The sequence below is a fragment of the Festucalex cinctus genome, chromosome 1 (assembly GCF_051991245.1).
Source record: "Festucalex cinctus isolate MCC-2025b chromosome 1, RoL_Fcin_1.0, whole genome shotgun sequence".
NCBI lineage: Eukaryota > Metazoa > Chordata > Actinopteri > Syngnathiformes > Syngnathidae > Festucalex > Festucalex cinctus.
Genome location: NC_135411.1, coordinates 1,387,068 through 1,404,164, shown reverse-complemented (window position 1 = coordinate 1,404,164; position 17,097 = coordinate 1,387,068). Strand labels below are relative to the sequence as shown.

The window sequence follows — 17,097 nt, the reverse complement described above, 5'->3', positions numbered from 1 at the left end:
CGGCGGAAGTCAGGGGCAGGACACGCCCCCGCTGCGCTATGATTGGCTGCTGGAAATTGGAGGCTTCACAGCAAGCATTGTCATCAAGTCATCGGCAGATGTCGCCATTTTTGCTGCAGTTGGAAAGTCTCATTCCCGTTTTTTTCAGTGTTTTGTTTCCCGATATAATCGTAAAGTTTAAATGCCTGTTTAAATTGGACTTATTGAAAAGAGCCCCAGTTTGTTGTGTTGAATGTGCAGTTTAAAAATTCGCCATCAAAGTTGAACAAGCTTGTTGAGGTTAACTGAATGTTTATTATCAGGGATGAGTTTAATTTGTTGTAATAGCTTATAATGTACCGGCCCTAGCTATTAATAAATGTTTGAAACAGTATCTGATATTTTATTGATATATGCAATATTTATTTGTACTGCAAGCAATACAAATGACTTTAGGCCAGTTTTTGTCATCTGTGGCTTTCACACTTTCCTCCAGCAAAGTTTTGACGCAACACTTACCTTCCAAAAAAGGTAAAAGGTTAGTGATTGGAATATTGAGGGCGACATAAAAGACGAGCTCTTGCGAGGTGTCAGGACCATCTTCCGTCTTCGTAAATCCGTCAATATCTGAATCTCAGCGGCATTGTAATCATCAATCCGTCATTCGTCATGCATCAGCGTCATTGACGGGCTGATGGACAGCGAGGAACATATCCAAGTAAAATGCACAAATGAATTAGTTCTGGAACACTCTTTCTGGGTGATTCTTTTCAACAAATTCCGAAACTTCCTGGAAACTTCAGGCCCGTCTCGTCACAATTAAAAAACCGACTGTGCCTTCATCAATCGCCAATTGTTTGAATTTCTGCACAAATTCGTCGGCCGTTTGTTCATACATTTACGTAAAACTACCTGAACACCTCATGGTGGGGCGAATGACGAAGACGCTACATAGACACATACTGTATCGATTATATTATCGACGTATTGACACACATAGACACATATCTATTATCTATCTTACACACAGTCACACATTTATTGACGAATTTGACGTCTGTCATTGGGATATGTTAATTGACGGTGTGACGGATTGATGATTACATTGACGGAAGGAAACTTACTTCCGTCAATGGTTCATTCGTCCTTTTTTTTTTTTTTTTTTTTAAGTTAGCCGTCAATCGCCAATCGACAACAAAACGGACGCCCGCCGTTGACGGACCTTCCTTCAATGTTGACGAAACGCCCATCACGTCAATCATTTCAGAGATGACACTGTTCAACAGCAAATTTGAATCCCAGATGGCTTTGTGTGTCTGAAGGTATTCTCGACGCTGATTTGCGGAAAATTGCAAGGCAACACAAGGTGGTTTTATTTCGATTTCATACACAAGGAAACTAACTCAATGTGCTTCACGCAAGCAAAAAACACAAGATCTACGAACTTCAGCAAACACAACCATTAACAACATTCAGAAGCAAAACAAACAAAAATAGCTTCCAAAATTACATAAAAAAAACTGACATTAATTGACATTTAAACACATTAACAGTAAACGTCAAAAACTTAATATTCACAGGTTGAGTAGTTTTGAAAGCATTACATTTACACTTTTAAGTAAGACATTGGAGTTGATACTTCTTAAGTCTTCTGAAATCCTAATATCTCTACTTTTATTTGAGTAATGAACGTGAATCATTATGACAGGCCCCAGGCAGCTTTGAATGTTGTGTTATTACGAAATAACATATCAGATTCACTTCCCTTCATTTTTTTGAAGCTTCAAAGATGGCTGCTATTCTCACCAGCACACTCGTGTCTCTCAGAAAGCTTTTTACAAGAGAATCTTTCAGCACAAACACTGCAACTGAACGATTTCTTCCCATGCGATCTTGTGTGTTTCTTGAAATTTGACCTGTCAGAGTAACGTTTTCCACAATCTGAGCAAGAAAAAGGTTTCTCGCCAGCGTGTTTTCTTGTATGTATTATTAAATATGACCTGCGAGAGAAGCTTTTGCCACAATCTGAGCAAGAGAAAGGTTTCTCGCCAGTGTGCCTTCTTGTATGTATTGTTAAATGCTGCTTCCGATAGAAGCTTTTGCCACAATCTGAGCAAGAAAAAGGTTTCTCACCAGCGTGTTTTCTTGTATGTATTGTTAAATATGACCTGTGAGAGAAGCTTTTGCCACAATCTGAGCAAGAGAAAGGTTTCTCGCCACTATGGATTCTTGTATGTTTTGTGAAATTTGACTTCGAAGAGAAGCTTTTGCCACAATCTGAGCAAGAAAAAGGTTTCTCGCCAGTGTGGCTTTTTGTATGTCTTGTTAAATGTGACTTCAAAGAGAAGCTTTTGCCACAATCTAAACAAGCAAAAGGTTTTTCCGCAGTGTGTCTTCTTGTATGTGTTGTTAAATTTGACTTCGAAGAGAAGCTTTTGCCACAATCTGAGCAAGAAAAAGGTTTTTCCCCAGTGTGTGTTCTTGAATGTAATGTTAAATGTGACTTCTGAGAGAAGCTTTTGCCACAGTGGGTACAAGCAAAAAGTTTTTCCCCAGTGTGTGTTGTTGAATGTTTTGTTAAATTTGACTTCAAAGAGAAGCTTTTGCCACAATCTAAACAAGAAAAAGGTTTTTCCCCAGTGTGTCCTCTTGTATGTGTTGTTAAATCTGACTTCCAAGAGAAGCTTTTGCCACAATCTAAACAAGAAAAAGGTTTTTCCCCAGTGTGTTTTCTTTTATGTGTTGTTAAATCTGACTTGTCAGAGAAGCTTTTGCCACAATCTAAACAAGAAAAAAGTTTTTCCCCAGTGTGTCTTCTTGTATGTGTTGTTAAAGCTGACTTCCAAGAGAAGCTTTTACCACAATCTAAACAAGAAAAAGGTTTTTCCCCAGTGTGTGTTCTTGAATGTAATGTTAAATGTGACTTCCGAAAGAAGCTTTTGCCACAATCTAAACAAGAAAAAGGTTTTTCCCCAGTGTGTCTTCTTGTATGTGTTGTTAAATGTGACTTCTGAGAGAAGCTTTTGCCACAATCTGAGCAAGAAAAAGGTTTTTCCCCAGTGTGTGTTCTTGAATGTAATGTTAAAAGTGACTTCCGAGAGAAGCTTTTGCCACAATCTGAGCAAGAAAAAGGTTTTTCCCCAGTGTGTCTTCTCAGGTGAATTTTCAAACTTCCTTTTGAACTCAATGTTTTCCCACAGTGAGAACATTCGCAGGATTTGTCGTCAGTGTGACACGACCTATCATCATCATCATCATCATCATCATCATGAGAAGAAAGGGACCTTATGTCATCACTTTTTGCTTGTGATGGTCCCCAGTGGTCTGCATCACTTTCTGGAATCATGTTTTGAGGAGTTGAGATGCTGTTTGAAGGCTCCGCCCCTGTGCCCTCCTCACTCTCACCCTTGACTTCATCTTCCCTCTTTAAAGGGGCGAAGGTCATTGATGACTTGAAGGTCATTGGTGACTTGGTGACGTCATCCCCAACCTCCTCCTTTTTGACACCAGGGGACTTTTTTTCTTCTTTAAAATAAGGATGCTCTTCCTCCTCCTCTTTCACTTGAGGAGATTTCACCTTCTGTTCGTCAGGACGAAGATATTTCTCAGCGACGTCTGCAGGACACAAGAAGAACACACACATTGGTTTGGTCAAGTCAAATTTCAACGGTGAGTTGATAATACTGTCACGATTGAATTTTATTTTATTTTTTTAAGAATCGATTCATCTAGAGGGTGTGCGCTCGTTCACCACCTGTCCAGTGACGAGATGAAATGGGGAATGGTGAGGTTAAATATTTCCCGGTTGGTCCGAAATAGCTCTGGGGGAACATTAGCTAAGCTAACTAAGGCCGAGAAGCATCAACGCGCACCGAAACGAGTTTACACACATGCTGACATTTAACAAAAGGTGTCGTAGACCTTCAAAATGGTGACGGGCGTCCTGTGTGGAGGCTGCATTCAGTTCAATACCGAATCGGAAATAATGATTAAACGCCATGTACCCGCCCGCCTCGGCAGTGATGACTCCTGAAACCAAAGTAGACGTGCGGCGGAAGTCAGGGGCAGGACACGCCCCCGCTACGTTATGATTGGCTGGTGGAAATTGGAGGCTTCAGAGCAAGCATTGTCATCAAGTCATCGGCAGATGTCGCCAGTTTTGCTGCAGGTCTCTTCGAGCACACTACCGTAAATCCTAGAAAAGGGCGAACAGAAAAAATGAAGTGCGGCTGACTTGACCGCGTAAAAAGAAAAGGCGGCTAGCTTTACCTCAGCTGTAGCTCTGCTAAATCCAATTCGTATCGACTGAGAAATGTACCAAACCGACTGAAGAAAAAAAAACTGTGTATCGTAACAAAGTGACCCGGTGAAGAGTCATTACAGAAATAAAAACGTACATATGGTTGAAAAGTGTCGATGAAACAAGTGACAAACCTGCTCTGTTCAACACAACTCGAGGCTGCTTGTAAACGGCGTCCAGCAGTTGACGTTGTCGCTCGTTGTCCTCCTGTGCTCCACAAAGCTCCTCTTCGTACTTGACTTTCGCCATTGTGAACATCTTCACACGATATTCACGACACTTTACGCTCACGATTGACGTCTGCTGAGCCAATTTGTCGACAGCAAACGCGTCTCGTTTTTTGGCGCCTAGCAAGCTAAACTAAGCTAAGCTAAGCTAAGCTAAGCTAAGGCAAAATAAAGAGGGCCGAGAGATACGATTGAACCAGACACGAAACGTTGCAATTATGTTTGACTTCAATAACGTAGTTACGGGGCAAAGTGTCGATGTATCAGTTCGTTCCGTACGAATTCGTGTTGAATTATTTTTATAGTGAAGCCGAGCGTAAACGCGTCGTGCCTGGAATGGAGTCGCTCTTCTGCTACCACGTGAAATCTACGGCAATTACACTTGGACAAATCTCATGTCACGAAAATGTTAATATTTAATTTTACTTAAAAAATAATAATAAAAAAAAAAGCTCATAAAATTATACGTTTAATTCTAGATTCATTTGGTTAATAAAAATAAATAGACCTTTAAACTGCACTCGGACGAATAAGAAGAAACATGTTTACTTCCTATACATACGAGTAGCCCAGTTTAGTTTTTATTTTTTTAAATCTCTATTCACTCAATCAGTATACAAACTATTGGGGGGGAAATAATACAATCATTGTATACACTATAAACAATTAGAACATAGAACACGCCAGGAAAGTTAAAACATACAAAAGCTAAACCAAATAAAATCAATAGTATAACTGAAAGAAAAGAAAATAGTTTGATACAAAATCATATAAATAAATGATAAGTTTGCAATAGTTATACGTTTTTACAGCTTTTGGACACAGACAACCAGACAATGACAAAAAATAATTTCTCATGGATACAAAAAAAAAATCAATAAAGGATTGTTTCTTATGTGTAAATTTAGACTTATGAATGTAAAACTTCGCTAGAATAATCATAAGATTTATCAAATGAAACTGTGTATCGACATTATTATCAAATTCAAATATACCAAAATAAGACATGCTTCCAAAGTAAGGAGAAATCTGGATAAATGTGGATTATAATGAATTGTGATAATGTACCCCAGAATTATGAGGAGCACAGTTTTTTTTTTTTAAACATCCTTGCTGTTTTACCTCAGACTGTAAATCCACCCAAGAGTCTCTGGTCTTTTTTTTTTTTTTTTTTTTTTTTTTTTTTTAAGATTTGAGCCAGGAAAAGTTCTAGTCGAGTGCCGGCAAATTCTATGCACTATTGACTACACTTTTTCTTTTCTTGCTCGGCCGAATATCGCTGCCAAAAGTCAGGTGAGTTGTATCCGTAATTGACCTTTCGCAAACTCCGCCCCCCCAAACGAGCATTGACCAATCACACATTTAGCAACCGTTGCTATGTAAGCATAGTCCGTCAAGCTTTACTCAGCTCTCGATGACGTCCATAGTCTGATTGATTTTATTTGATGGCTTACGAGACTGCTAACCACCATAAAACTTTACGGAAGAAGAGTGACAACCATTAATAAGCTCCGGACCTCCAAAATGATGAAGCGGTGTGCCTACGGAGTATGTAAATCGGACTGTGCTAAGGTAAGACTATGCTAACTCTATCGGGCTAACTAGCTAGCTGTAGTGTAGTTTGCTTTCGGGGCAATAACAAAACGATATCAAAGTTACTATTAATGAATAAAATATATTACGAGAATGTCATTGCCATCTAAGTTAAGCTTGTTCAGTCAGTGGTTAATGTTAGTTTAATGTCTTCTGTTAGCTTTTGCATTCGTCTAAATGTTGCGAGCTAACGTTAACACAAAGCTTCGTCAAGTTTGGCAAACTTAAGCGTCCTAATAAGTGCCCCGAGCTTATCTTGTTTTCATTTTTCATGCAGCATTTTGTGAACGGACACCCGTCTCCGGAGTATCCCATCCAGCCATATAACCTGAATTACATCCATGGGTAGGGTGACATAAATATTTTTTTTATGATGGACAAAGAATAACAATGACTGATGCTGATGCTTTCAAAGACAAAAACCCCCCACTAATGTTTAGCTAGCTATAAACACCGAGGTTTAGCTAACTTGCTGACCTAACAGTAATCCTCATATTTTAACAATACTAGACTAATATAAGTAAGAAAACTTACCCGGCAGTACAAGAGCACGACTGGTCCATAATGCTGTGCTGGTTGCATCTGAAGTATAGGTCATGGGGTTTTCTCAGATTTAGCGTGCGTCCTGTGTGTTTCCCCTTCACTGGCTAATTTCATATTATGACTATAACCCTCCACTGCATATTGTAAACCTTTTTGCCTCGATCTGGAGGATATTGCACTGGTATTGCTCCAAAAGAAATCACTAATACACGCCGGTGTAAGTCTTCCCGTCACGGCTTGTGCTGTCGGAGTCACCAAGCTTGACGGACTAGCAACAGTAACTAAGGGGGGTGGAGCTAATGCGAAAGGTCAATTGCAGTTTCAAAACAACATTGAAAACATTTTCAGTCTTTCAACCAATGCCTCGAGAAAACAATGCCAAAATGCCATTTTTGAAACTTGGCTGGTGACCGTTTTGAATCTCTGAAAGTTTGTGGGTGAAACTGTGAAAAAAAAAAAAAAAAAAGGTTGTCATTTTGAATGATTTTATATACTTTTTGGAGATTCAAACCCACTTTTCAGGTTTGGAAATATTTTTTCAACGTTTTGAGAACGTTCAGAGTTCACAGGTTTCAAAAACGGGAAACAAATAAATGCCTGGGGAGAACAATGCCAAAACGTCATTTTTGAAACTTGGCTGGTGACCGTTTTGAACCTCTGAAAATTTGTGGGTGAAACACTGTAAAATCATACTTTAAAAAAATGTCTGTCTTTTCTAAGCATTTTTAATTTTTTTTTTAAAAGCTTTTTCTGCGATTTTTTTAGTCATTCAAAAAATATTTTTGGAGATTCGAAACATTTTTTCAGTCATTCATAAATGTTTTCGGAGATTCAAACCGAAGTTACGAGGTATTGGCAGGATTCTGATTCCAAACTTTTACCCTTGACTTCTCATTTCAAAACGAGTAATCCATCTTGTTCGGTGAGACGAATAAACATTTGGTTTCCCCGTCATAACAGCCCTCTGAGATAAACCCTGAGGACTGCAACAAAACTGAGTTTTGACACCCCTGAGCTAGTCTAACAGCACAACAACCTCCCAAAATCCCCACTTAACTGGCATTGCTGCTTGAAAGCGCCATCTTTTCTGTCATATGTGTGCACGTAAGGACCCAATATTATTTGTTGAACAGTTGTGATTCTTTCATAAACAATGAATTAAACAAGTTTCCTCCTGTAAACGTCATGTAACATATCATTTATACGCCCTTAAGGCAAGTTGGAAAATGTCCGAAGTCCTCTTGTTTTTAACAAATTTAAATCACCATAAATCATGCTGTCCATGGAACTGAGTGATTTAAAAAAAAAAAGGGGTCCTCAAAGTGGACATACCGTCCACCCACTGACGAGATGGTAGGAGCAAGATGGCCGCCCTGTCGCTTCAACGGCTTGCACGGGCGTGTAAGGGCTATCTGCTATCCAGTCATATAGGTCGCTTGCACATCGTAATGCATCATGGGAGTTTTTCCTTCGGGCGCCATATTGGGTGTCCGCCGGTTCACAAGGTACACTCGCGAGTTACACGGTAGAGCTTATCAACCTGATGTAATTTTCGCAGTATTTTCACGATTTACCGGGAGATCAAAAACAACGATACAGGCAGAAGGTGTCTCTGTGTGGCGGGATTGATCCTAATTACGTCCTGACCAAGGGTGATTTTTTTTTTTGACGGAGAAAGCTTGCTGGCCAAATGTGACATCTCTGGACATCTTTCCCTACCTCGTGTTGACAACATGCTCCATAACACGCCAACAAATCCCCGGAGGCTTACAATTATTTTGTAAGCGGGTGGATACAGAGTGTACACTTTAACATCGCATCAGAAGAAACGGTTGCTGTTGCACGTAAGTAAACCACATGGTGTTGGTAATTCTGCACACAAAAATGTTGATTTGTTCTCAGGCTTCCTGTTATCATTGTGTTTACATGCACAGCTGGCTTTACCTGATGTGGTTTTTCTAATAATTTTATAACAGGCAAATATGGCAGAGCGTATAAGAATAAAAAGTAACTGCACAGCCTCCCCGTGGCTTAATTAAATCTAATGCTACCCTTTCACTAGTTACATGTTACTTAATCAACTTATTCTAAATGGTTAAGGTTAACCACTCTCAGAGGACGTATTTTTAGTTTCAGTTTCCAGTACAATAAAACGTGTTCATGGTAACTACTGAGCATACTGACAGCTTTTCTTATGATCTCACGGTTAAGGAGGCTGTCACAACACCCAATTTCTGTCTGGTGCCAGATGGCAACAATTCCCATCACTTGTCACGACAACACCAATAGTATTACCAGGTATGTATGGCTTTACTTTTTGTAGTTTCTTATTTAATTCTATGTTTCATATTTTCATTACAATGTTTGTAATATTTTCAGATTCAGGCACAGATGAGTTTAACTGGACGGACTTCTGCGACTTTGTGGTGTGGACAAAGTGTGATTGAGCGAGTCCACCCAGATCGCTCGTTTTGGCCAGTTGGAAAAGCCAGAGTTTTTTTTCCCCAAAATCCCCTCCTTACCTGAACTGCTCGGGAGAGCATTTACTAGATCAGCAGTGGACTTCCAGTGTTCCTGCTCAGCCGCTGTCACCTACCACTTGCTCATGTACTTCAAAGATGCGGAATAAAGTAGTTTTTTGTGCTGCAGCAGATTGTAAAATCAAATGACATCACTTGAAGTGTGCCAATCTAGACTGCCAAAAGGACAGTGGTTTTGTGACAAGTGTGAAACAAGGATTATTGGGAAAACTGTAACACAGTACTGGTACTTGTCTTACATTAAACAAATTTAAAAGAGAGCAACTTTTTCCTCTGTACATAGCATAATGAAAGTCATTGCGTACCCCATCAACATTACATCATACCGTCATCTCAGGATGGTAGGCACCTGTGCTAAAATAAACTACATTAATGAACAGTTCAATTTTATCCCTGAAATTACTACATCTAATCATTATTCACTTCATTTTTTGTGCTTTTAGAAATAATAGAGATTTATGCCATTACTTTAAGAGGGACCATATTGCACATTGAGTCAAATCCTGTCATTTGTATTATGTATAGCTTTGTAAACAAACCCAACAATAGAATTTGTATAAACGCCTTTATTAGCGCCAAACAAACAGTCGCATGTTGTCCTCCTCCAATGCTTTGTTGCTCGCCTTCGTTTCCATCATGTCATTGGCAATCAAGTCGGTGTGGCATGAGATCCCTAAAGAAAAAAATAAAGAAAAAAATCACAAAAAAATACGGTACCAGTAATAGGTTTAATATAGTAAAGTAGTATAGTTTTTTTGTCAGTGTAAAAGAAATGTACACATTTTGTTGCATTTTTTAATGTATGAACATTGCTACAGGCAAATACTTATTTCTATAAACACTTCCAAATGTCTCTAAAATATAAGGTGCGTGTACACACACAAACAAACACATACATTCACTCATGCATACAATATATCATGTAATGAATTCTGAGTGGCATACCAGAGTCAATGATGTCAGCAGTACTTGAGGGTACAGGTTACTGGAGCCATCTGGCTGCATAACTGCAACAATCTCTGCCACTTCGAGTCGTCTTTTCTTTGCTTGTCTCTCCTGTGCACGTTCATATCTTGGCACCGACTGGGCTGAGACATAGATGTTGTAACTTGGGACCCAACTTTAATGTTGGAGCACAGTCGGGATGATTGGACAGAAAAACGGGCGAAGGGCGACCTGTTAAAATAAACAAATATATAAACAAATAAAATATGGAAAGACTGGTTATTTTACCGCAGTAGGGTGGCCGTGAATAAGTTCTTTAGCATGATGTGTAGGCTACCGGGGGTCTGTTTTCTTGCATCAGCCCCTTCTGTCTCTTTTTTTTTCCAAGTTTACATTTTGCCACCAAAAAACATGTTATCGGCATTAAGAGCCCAAGACTAATCAATCCAATTTCAGCAGTAAACACTTTGCACTGGCACTACTTGGGTGAAAATGTTCGATGTTAGCTTTCGGCTAACGTCCGCTAGCCAGCTTGTACTACCGAACTTGCTTGCTCATGAATCCAAAACATAAGCAACTTGCCCATATATGGGCGGTCGAAACGTTATTAATCCTCATGCATTAAATAAAGGTAAACAAGCTTACCGCTCACAAAGTGATCGCTGCACACACGAGCCCAAAGTAACGACTTCCCTCCGGAGTCCGCACTCCTCTGTCTCCAGGCCCTGGTTCCTAATTATTTTCGGAATTCGGAAAAACGACCGACCATTTTCCCCCTTGGCTTTGTTCGAACAGCCAACGATGCAGCAACAATGTACCATTTTAAACGCAGAAAACAAACCTGATAGATACGTGTTAGACCGAATCGCTACGTAAATGGAGGCCACCCAGCATGGCGACTACGAGAAATCCGAGGCGGAAGTGACGACATGTGCAAGCGACCTATATACAGGTCGGTGTGCTCGTGCTACCCTGTAGTGGTGCCCCCTGCAGTCTACTCTGTGTACCTCAATGGGCCAAATTTTGCATTGACTCGCGATCAGTTGCGTTATTTTTTTGACACACTAATTTGTGCATAATTAATTAACCTAAAATAATGTGTTCAACAACAGCCTTTTAATATGTATATAAGGCAAACTACATATGAACGGACATTTACATGTACAGATGACAGATTATAGCCGTCAGTTATAATCTGCAGCCACTTGTCAGGTTGATGTTACGTTTTCAAAACAAATTCATTTTCAAAATAGGCTAAGACACATACAACACACAATACAAGTACACAGATCAATCATTCATTTCGCGGTAGAAATTTCTGCACCATTTTAAACGTCAATTCCTAAATGAGATCATATCAAGCTTCATTCATCAACCGCTTTTCTCACCAGCACACTTGTGCCTCTCAGCGTTGCCCTTTGTTGGGAATCTTTGACCACAAACTGAGCAAGAAAATGGTTTCTTATCAGTGTGGGTCTTTGTGCGTCTTTTTAACGTTTCATTAACAGTAAATTTTTTACCACAAACTGAGCAAGCAAAAGGGCTTCTCTCCAGTGTGGGCTCTTGTGTGGATTTTTAAGTATCCCTTGGAAGAAAAATTTTGACCACAAACTGAGCAAGCAAAGGGCTTCTCTCCAGTGTGGGTTCTTGTGTGTATTTTTAAATTTTCCTTTTCAGGAAATTTCTTACCACAAACCGAGCAAGCAAAGGGCTTCTCTCCAGTGTGGGTTCTTGTGTGTATTTTTAATTTTTGCTTTTCAGGAAATTTCTTACCACAAACTGAGCAGGCAAAGGGCTTCTCTCCAGTGTGGATTATTGTGTGTGTTTTTAAGTGTCGCCTGTGAGCAAAATTTTGACCACAAACCAAGCAAGCAAAGGGCTTCTCTCCAGTGTGGGTTCTTGTGTGTCTTTTTAAGTGTACCTTGACAGCAAATTTTCGACCACAAACTGAGCAAGCAAAAGGCTTCTCTCCAGTGTGGGTTCTTGTGTGTATTTTTAAATTTTCCTTTTCAGGAAATTTCTTACCACAAACCGAGCAAGCAAAGGGCTTCTCTCCAGTGTGGGTTCTTGTGTGTATTTTTAAGTTTCCCTTGAAAGCAAAATTTTGACCACAAACCAAGCAAGCAAAGGGCTTCTCTCCAGTGTGGGTTCTTGTGTGTCTTTTTAAGTGTACCTTGAGAGCAAATTTTCGACCACAAACTGAGCAAGCAAAAGGCTTCTCTCCAGTGTGGGTTCGTGTGTGGATTTTTAAGGATCCCTTCTGAGAGAAAATTCGACCACAAACTGAGCAAGCAAAAGGCTTCTCTCCAGTGTGGGTTCTTGTGTGTGTTTTTAAGTGTTCCCTCAGAGCAAAATTTTGACCACAAACTGAGCAAGCAAAAGGCTTCTCTCCAGTGTGGGTTCGTGTGTGGATTTTTAAGGATCCCTTCCCAGAGAAACTTCGACCACAAACTGTGCAAGCAAAGGGTTTATGACCAGTGTGGCCCATCGCGTGTCTTCTCAAATGAGACTTGGAACCAAAGGTTTTTCCACACTGAGAACATTTCCACCGTTTGCCATCAGTGTGACATGTCACATCTTCGTCACACTGTTCATCGTCAGCAGTGTGAGCAGCGTGTGACGCGTCTTCACCATCTGACATGAGAGCTAACCAGCTGTCATCATTTGTCATTTGTTGTCTGCTTGGAGACTCCGCCCCTTTGTTCTCTTCATATTGACGTTCATCTTCAGTCTTCAAATGGACACCAGTCAAGGGCAACTCTATGAAGTGCTCCTCCTCTTTAATGTATGGTGGCAGCTGCTCCTCTTTTTTGATGTTGGGAGGCTGTTGCCGCTGCTCTTCTTTAACTTGCAGAGGCTCCAAGTCCTCCTCCTGTTTCACGCCAGGGAACTCTGGCTCCTGCCGCTCAGGAAAAATATATTTTTCACTGACATCTGCGAGACACAAGATACACATGGTTTGGTAAAGTTAATTTATTGTGATGTTATGTATTTTACATTGAAGTTTATCACATGGACCACATGAGTGAATGAATAACAAATCTATACACTCTATACACAAGTATTTTTTTTTTTTAACTTTTAAACATTTTTTTTTAAACTCAACAAGTGAGTCACATCCTTTCAGGGCAATTCCCAAATGATTCCACAAATTAACACCTAACAGATACACACCTTTGCTTAATATTTGTTCTTGTTTTGTTTTTTTATAGACATGTGCACCCCTTATATCATAAGGACTGTGTCTAATTTGGTGCTAATTTTAAACTCAACCAAGTCATAAAATTTCATTGTATTTAATTTAATAAATAATGGATGTGTTGATTCAGTATATTTTGATTAATTAATAATTCTTATAGCTCTCTTTTGCAATTTGAATACAGAGTTGGTGTTTGTTTGTTTTTTTGCATTTGCCCAGATTTCCAGACAATAGGTCAGATATTGTAAGAATAATGACCTGTATAATGTATATAATGAGTTCATGTTCAGGACATCCTTAGTTTTATAGAGTATCCCTATGATGTTTGACATTTTCGTTTTCACATTTTCTATGTGTGACTTCCAAAATAATTTATCATCAATAACTACTACAAGGAATTTGTTTTCACACGCCCTTTCTATTTCAATTGAATTAACTTGGGCTGGGTTCAAAATATTGATATATCGATATCGTATAGATACGCCTTTTCATATCCCAATATCGATACATAAAGCCATGTATAGATATATCGACCCCGCCCCCAACACACACAACACACACACACACAACACATTCAACACACACAAACAAATGCTTCCGAGCCCGTGTCACTTACACGGTGGAAGCCAGTATCGATCATCTCCCCACCCACCCCATCCCCTCAACCACCATTGGAACATTTGCACAAAAAACAATGTAAATGAGTGTCAGTGTTTTTTGTTACTTTTTTTTTTTTAACATAGCCTGTACTGTGGTTGTAATTGATTTAATTATTTATTGTTTTTATAAGGCCATGTTAAATAAAATAGTATTTTTTTTTTTTAAATTTTTTTTATTTTTTTTTTTATTTTTTTTATTTTTTTTAAAAGAGCTCAGAATTGTTCATTCGGTAGTCTTACCGATTCAACGTCTTGTCATCATTGCTCTTTTTTTTTTTTTTTTTTTTTTTTTTTTTTTTTTTGTGTGCGTGCGTATGTGTGCGTGCGTGTGCGTTTGCGTGCGTGCGTTTGCGTGCGTGCGTTTGCGTGCGTGCGTTTGCGTGCGTGCGTGTGTGTGTGTGCGTGCAAATACGTATAAATTTATACTCATTAATTCACCTAAAACCTTATAAATATCCCATTACCCTTCGCCTTAACCAGGTACTTCAGAATCTTGCCAGAGTCGTGAGGTTTAAATGGTCAGGGGACCAGAGAAAAGGTCAGAAAAAAAAAGAAATAAAGAGAAAAGAAAGGTAAATCAAAGTGAAATCCAGCACCGACCAAACACTTCCTGCCTTCCCCATGGTTACAAAATCAAACTCTTACGCCAACCCCGGGAGCCTCTAAATTCCAGCAAATTTAGCAAGATCTCAGAGACCAGAGGAAAAACTAAAGAGAGGAAGGAGGGAAGGATCGATGAGGCAGAATGAGATCCATAGAAGCCAGTACATCCAATCCATCAAAGTGAAGTCCAGCACCAACAAGACCCCTCCTACGTGGTTACAAAACCAGAGTCTTATGCCAACCCCAGAAGCCTCATAATTCTAATAAATTAAAATCTCAAGAGACCAGAGGAAAAACTAAAGAGAGGAAGGAGGGAAGGATAGATAAAGCAAAGTGAGAACCACAGACACCAGCACCCACTGATTCAAGGGGCTGTGGGAGGGAGAGGCTACTTTTGTTGAGTTTCAGTAGATGCTGGTGCGACGGATCTGGCATGCATAAGGACCACCTCCAAAGAAAGAAGCCGTCAACCGCGGTCCAGCAAAGCGAGCACCCCCCCCCCCCGGAATCCCCAGGCCGCGGCAGCACCAAGGCCACCCCCAAGCCACCCGAGCGGACACCGGTCGGCGAGCCGACCCAGACGCCCGGAACACCCCCGCCCCAGCCCCGGCCCACACCCCCGAGCCCAGGGCCACGGAACGAGGCCCAGCGGGCCCCCCCAGCGCCCCACCGGTCCCCAGCCCCCACCCCCCACGACCCCCCCGCACCCCACCCAAACCCGCCACCCACCACGACCCAGGCCCCACCACCCCCGACCCCCAAACCCCCGAACACACCCCGACCCCCAACACCCAACCCCCCACCCACCCATACCGCCACCATAAAACAGTATTAATGTAACTGCAATTGATTCAATTCTTAATGTAAATATTCACATTTTTACTAATGCATTAAATTACAGCAAGAAGTTTCGACTATTTGCAGCACTGGTACTTTTGACTGTCTAAAATAGGTGCTGCATGAATTCCTCAAATGAATCGAAAATCGTTGTGAATCAATCGAATCGAATCGATCCTGGAAATTTGAATCGATACCCAGCCCTAGAATTCACCATAAATTCATCCATCCATCCATCTTCCTCCGCTTATTCGAGGTCGGGTCGCGGGGGCGGCAACTTTAGGAGGGAAACCCAGACCTCCCTCTCCCCACCCACTTCAACCAGCTCCTCCAGCGGGATCCCAAGGCGTTCCCAGGCCAGCCGGGAGACATAGTCTCTCCAGCGTGTCCTGGGTCGTCCCCGGGGCCTCCCGCCGGTGGGACATGCCCGGAAGACCTCCCCAGGGAGGCGTCCAGGAGGCCTCCGAACCAGATGCCCGAGCCACCTCAGCTGGCTCCTCTCAACGCGGAGGAGCAGCGGCTTGACTCCGAGTCCCTCCCGGATGACTGAGCTTCTCACCCTATCTCTAAGGGAGAGCCCGGACATCCTGCGGAGGAAACTCATTTCGGCCGCTTGTATCCGGGATCTCGTTCTTTTGGTCACGACCAGTGGCGCTCCTGCCATTAGGCAGATTAGGCAGATGCTAGGGGCGCTCGTCAGCAAAAGGACGACAGGGAAAGGAGAATTTATTTTATTTTTCTACTTTTATCAGTCACGTAAACGTGCGCCTTCTGTTCAAGTAAAGCATGGCTTGCCAGCCAACCACATACATCCTTTCAAATTTGGCTTTGATTGACATCTACGGCTAGCCAATGGTAATCGGGATTGGGGGGGGGTGACGCGCGCTCCGGAGACGCGCATTAGCCAAATCTACTTCCGCGTTAGATAGTGGTACACGTTCGCCGGCCGGCGCTGACCCAATGACTGAGCAGTGAGCAAACGCCAAACCTGGATCCAGGATGACACAGTTGACATGGTTGGGAATCCTGCGTTCACTGGTCCACTAAACAACGTTCACAAGTGAGTGGCAAACTTTTGTTTTGATTAGTCGAGCCACACAGCACGGACAAATTGTAGCAATACACAGTATGCAGTTAACAGACCCACGCAGTCGCACATACACAACAAATATTTTGGAGCATAAAATGATTATCACTAAAGCATAGTTGCAGTACAATGCAAGTTGAATTCTCTTTTTTTTTTTTATTGCCAAGTTTGTCACGGTTGATGACTGTCACTAAGTTATTCTAATAATAATAATAATAGTAATAATAATAATAATAATAATAATAATAATAATAATAATAAACAGCACTTTACACATCCTTATGGATTGATATTTTTCACTGAACCCATATGTCGTTTCTGTATATTATCGACATATCTCAACTCAATCTTTTTTTATAAAGCCCTTTAAAACATCCATTGCTGCATACAAAGTGCATGGAATAGAAATCAGTCTCGCAGTGGACACAAGTGAAAGAAAATAACACAAAATAAAATTAATTATAGTAAATATAAGTAGGTAAGTATAAAAGCAAAAAAAAAAATACAAAAATATATAAGATGTAGGGAAGTGAATAAGTAAATATAACTATAAATAAAATAACACAAAATACAGAAGGCACCATA

At 40.7% G+C, this 17,097-nt stretch overlaps 1 protein-coding gene and 2 long non-coding RNA genes across 7 annotated transcripts in view; 1 reads left to right on the top strand and 2 right to left on the bottom strand.

Moving 5' to 3' along the window:
* Positions 1-1,328: 1,328 nt before the first annotated feature.
* The window catches only part of LOC144009382 (uncharacterized), a 111,567-nt gene continuing 95,798 nt past the window's right edge, over positions 1,329-17,097 (bottom strand). Inside the window, exons 1-3 of one of the 5 annotated variants that reach the window (XM_077509356.1) lie at positions 4,249-4,335; positions 3,984-4,174; positions 1,329-3,594 (exon numbers count right to left, since the gene is read on the bottom strand). In XM_077509356.1, the coding sequence (XP_077365482.1) occupies positions 1,763-3,442 (1,680 nt within the window). In that variant the 5' untranslated portion in view covers positions 3,443-3,594; positions 3,984-4,174; positions 4,249-4,335 and the 3' untranslated portion in view covers positions 1,329-1,762. Of the gene's footprint in view, positions 3,595-3,983; positions 4,365-4,413; positions 4,892-11,665; positions 13,062-17,097 lie in introns of those variants that run through there. The other 4 variants (XM_077509134.1, XM_077509203.1, XM_077509278.1 and 1 more) reach the window with 4 other exon arrangements.
* On the top strand, positions 8,122-9,781 carry LOC144012464 (uncharacterized). The gene is made up of 3 exons (XR_013282135.1): positions 8,122-8,486; positions 8,854-8,940; positions 9,022-9,781. It is a non-coding gene; the product is annotated as an uncharacterized LOC144012464 (long non-coding RNA).
* LOC144012453 (uncharacterized) lies at positions 9,744-11,018 on the bottom strand. The gene is made up of 3 exons (XR_013282134.1): positions 10,773-11,018; positions 10,128-10,358; positions 9,744-9,855 (listed from the first exon to the last, which is right to left on the bottom strand). It is a non-coding gene; the product is annotated as an uncharacterized LOC144012453 (long non-coding RNA).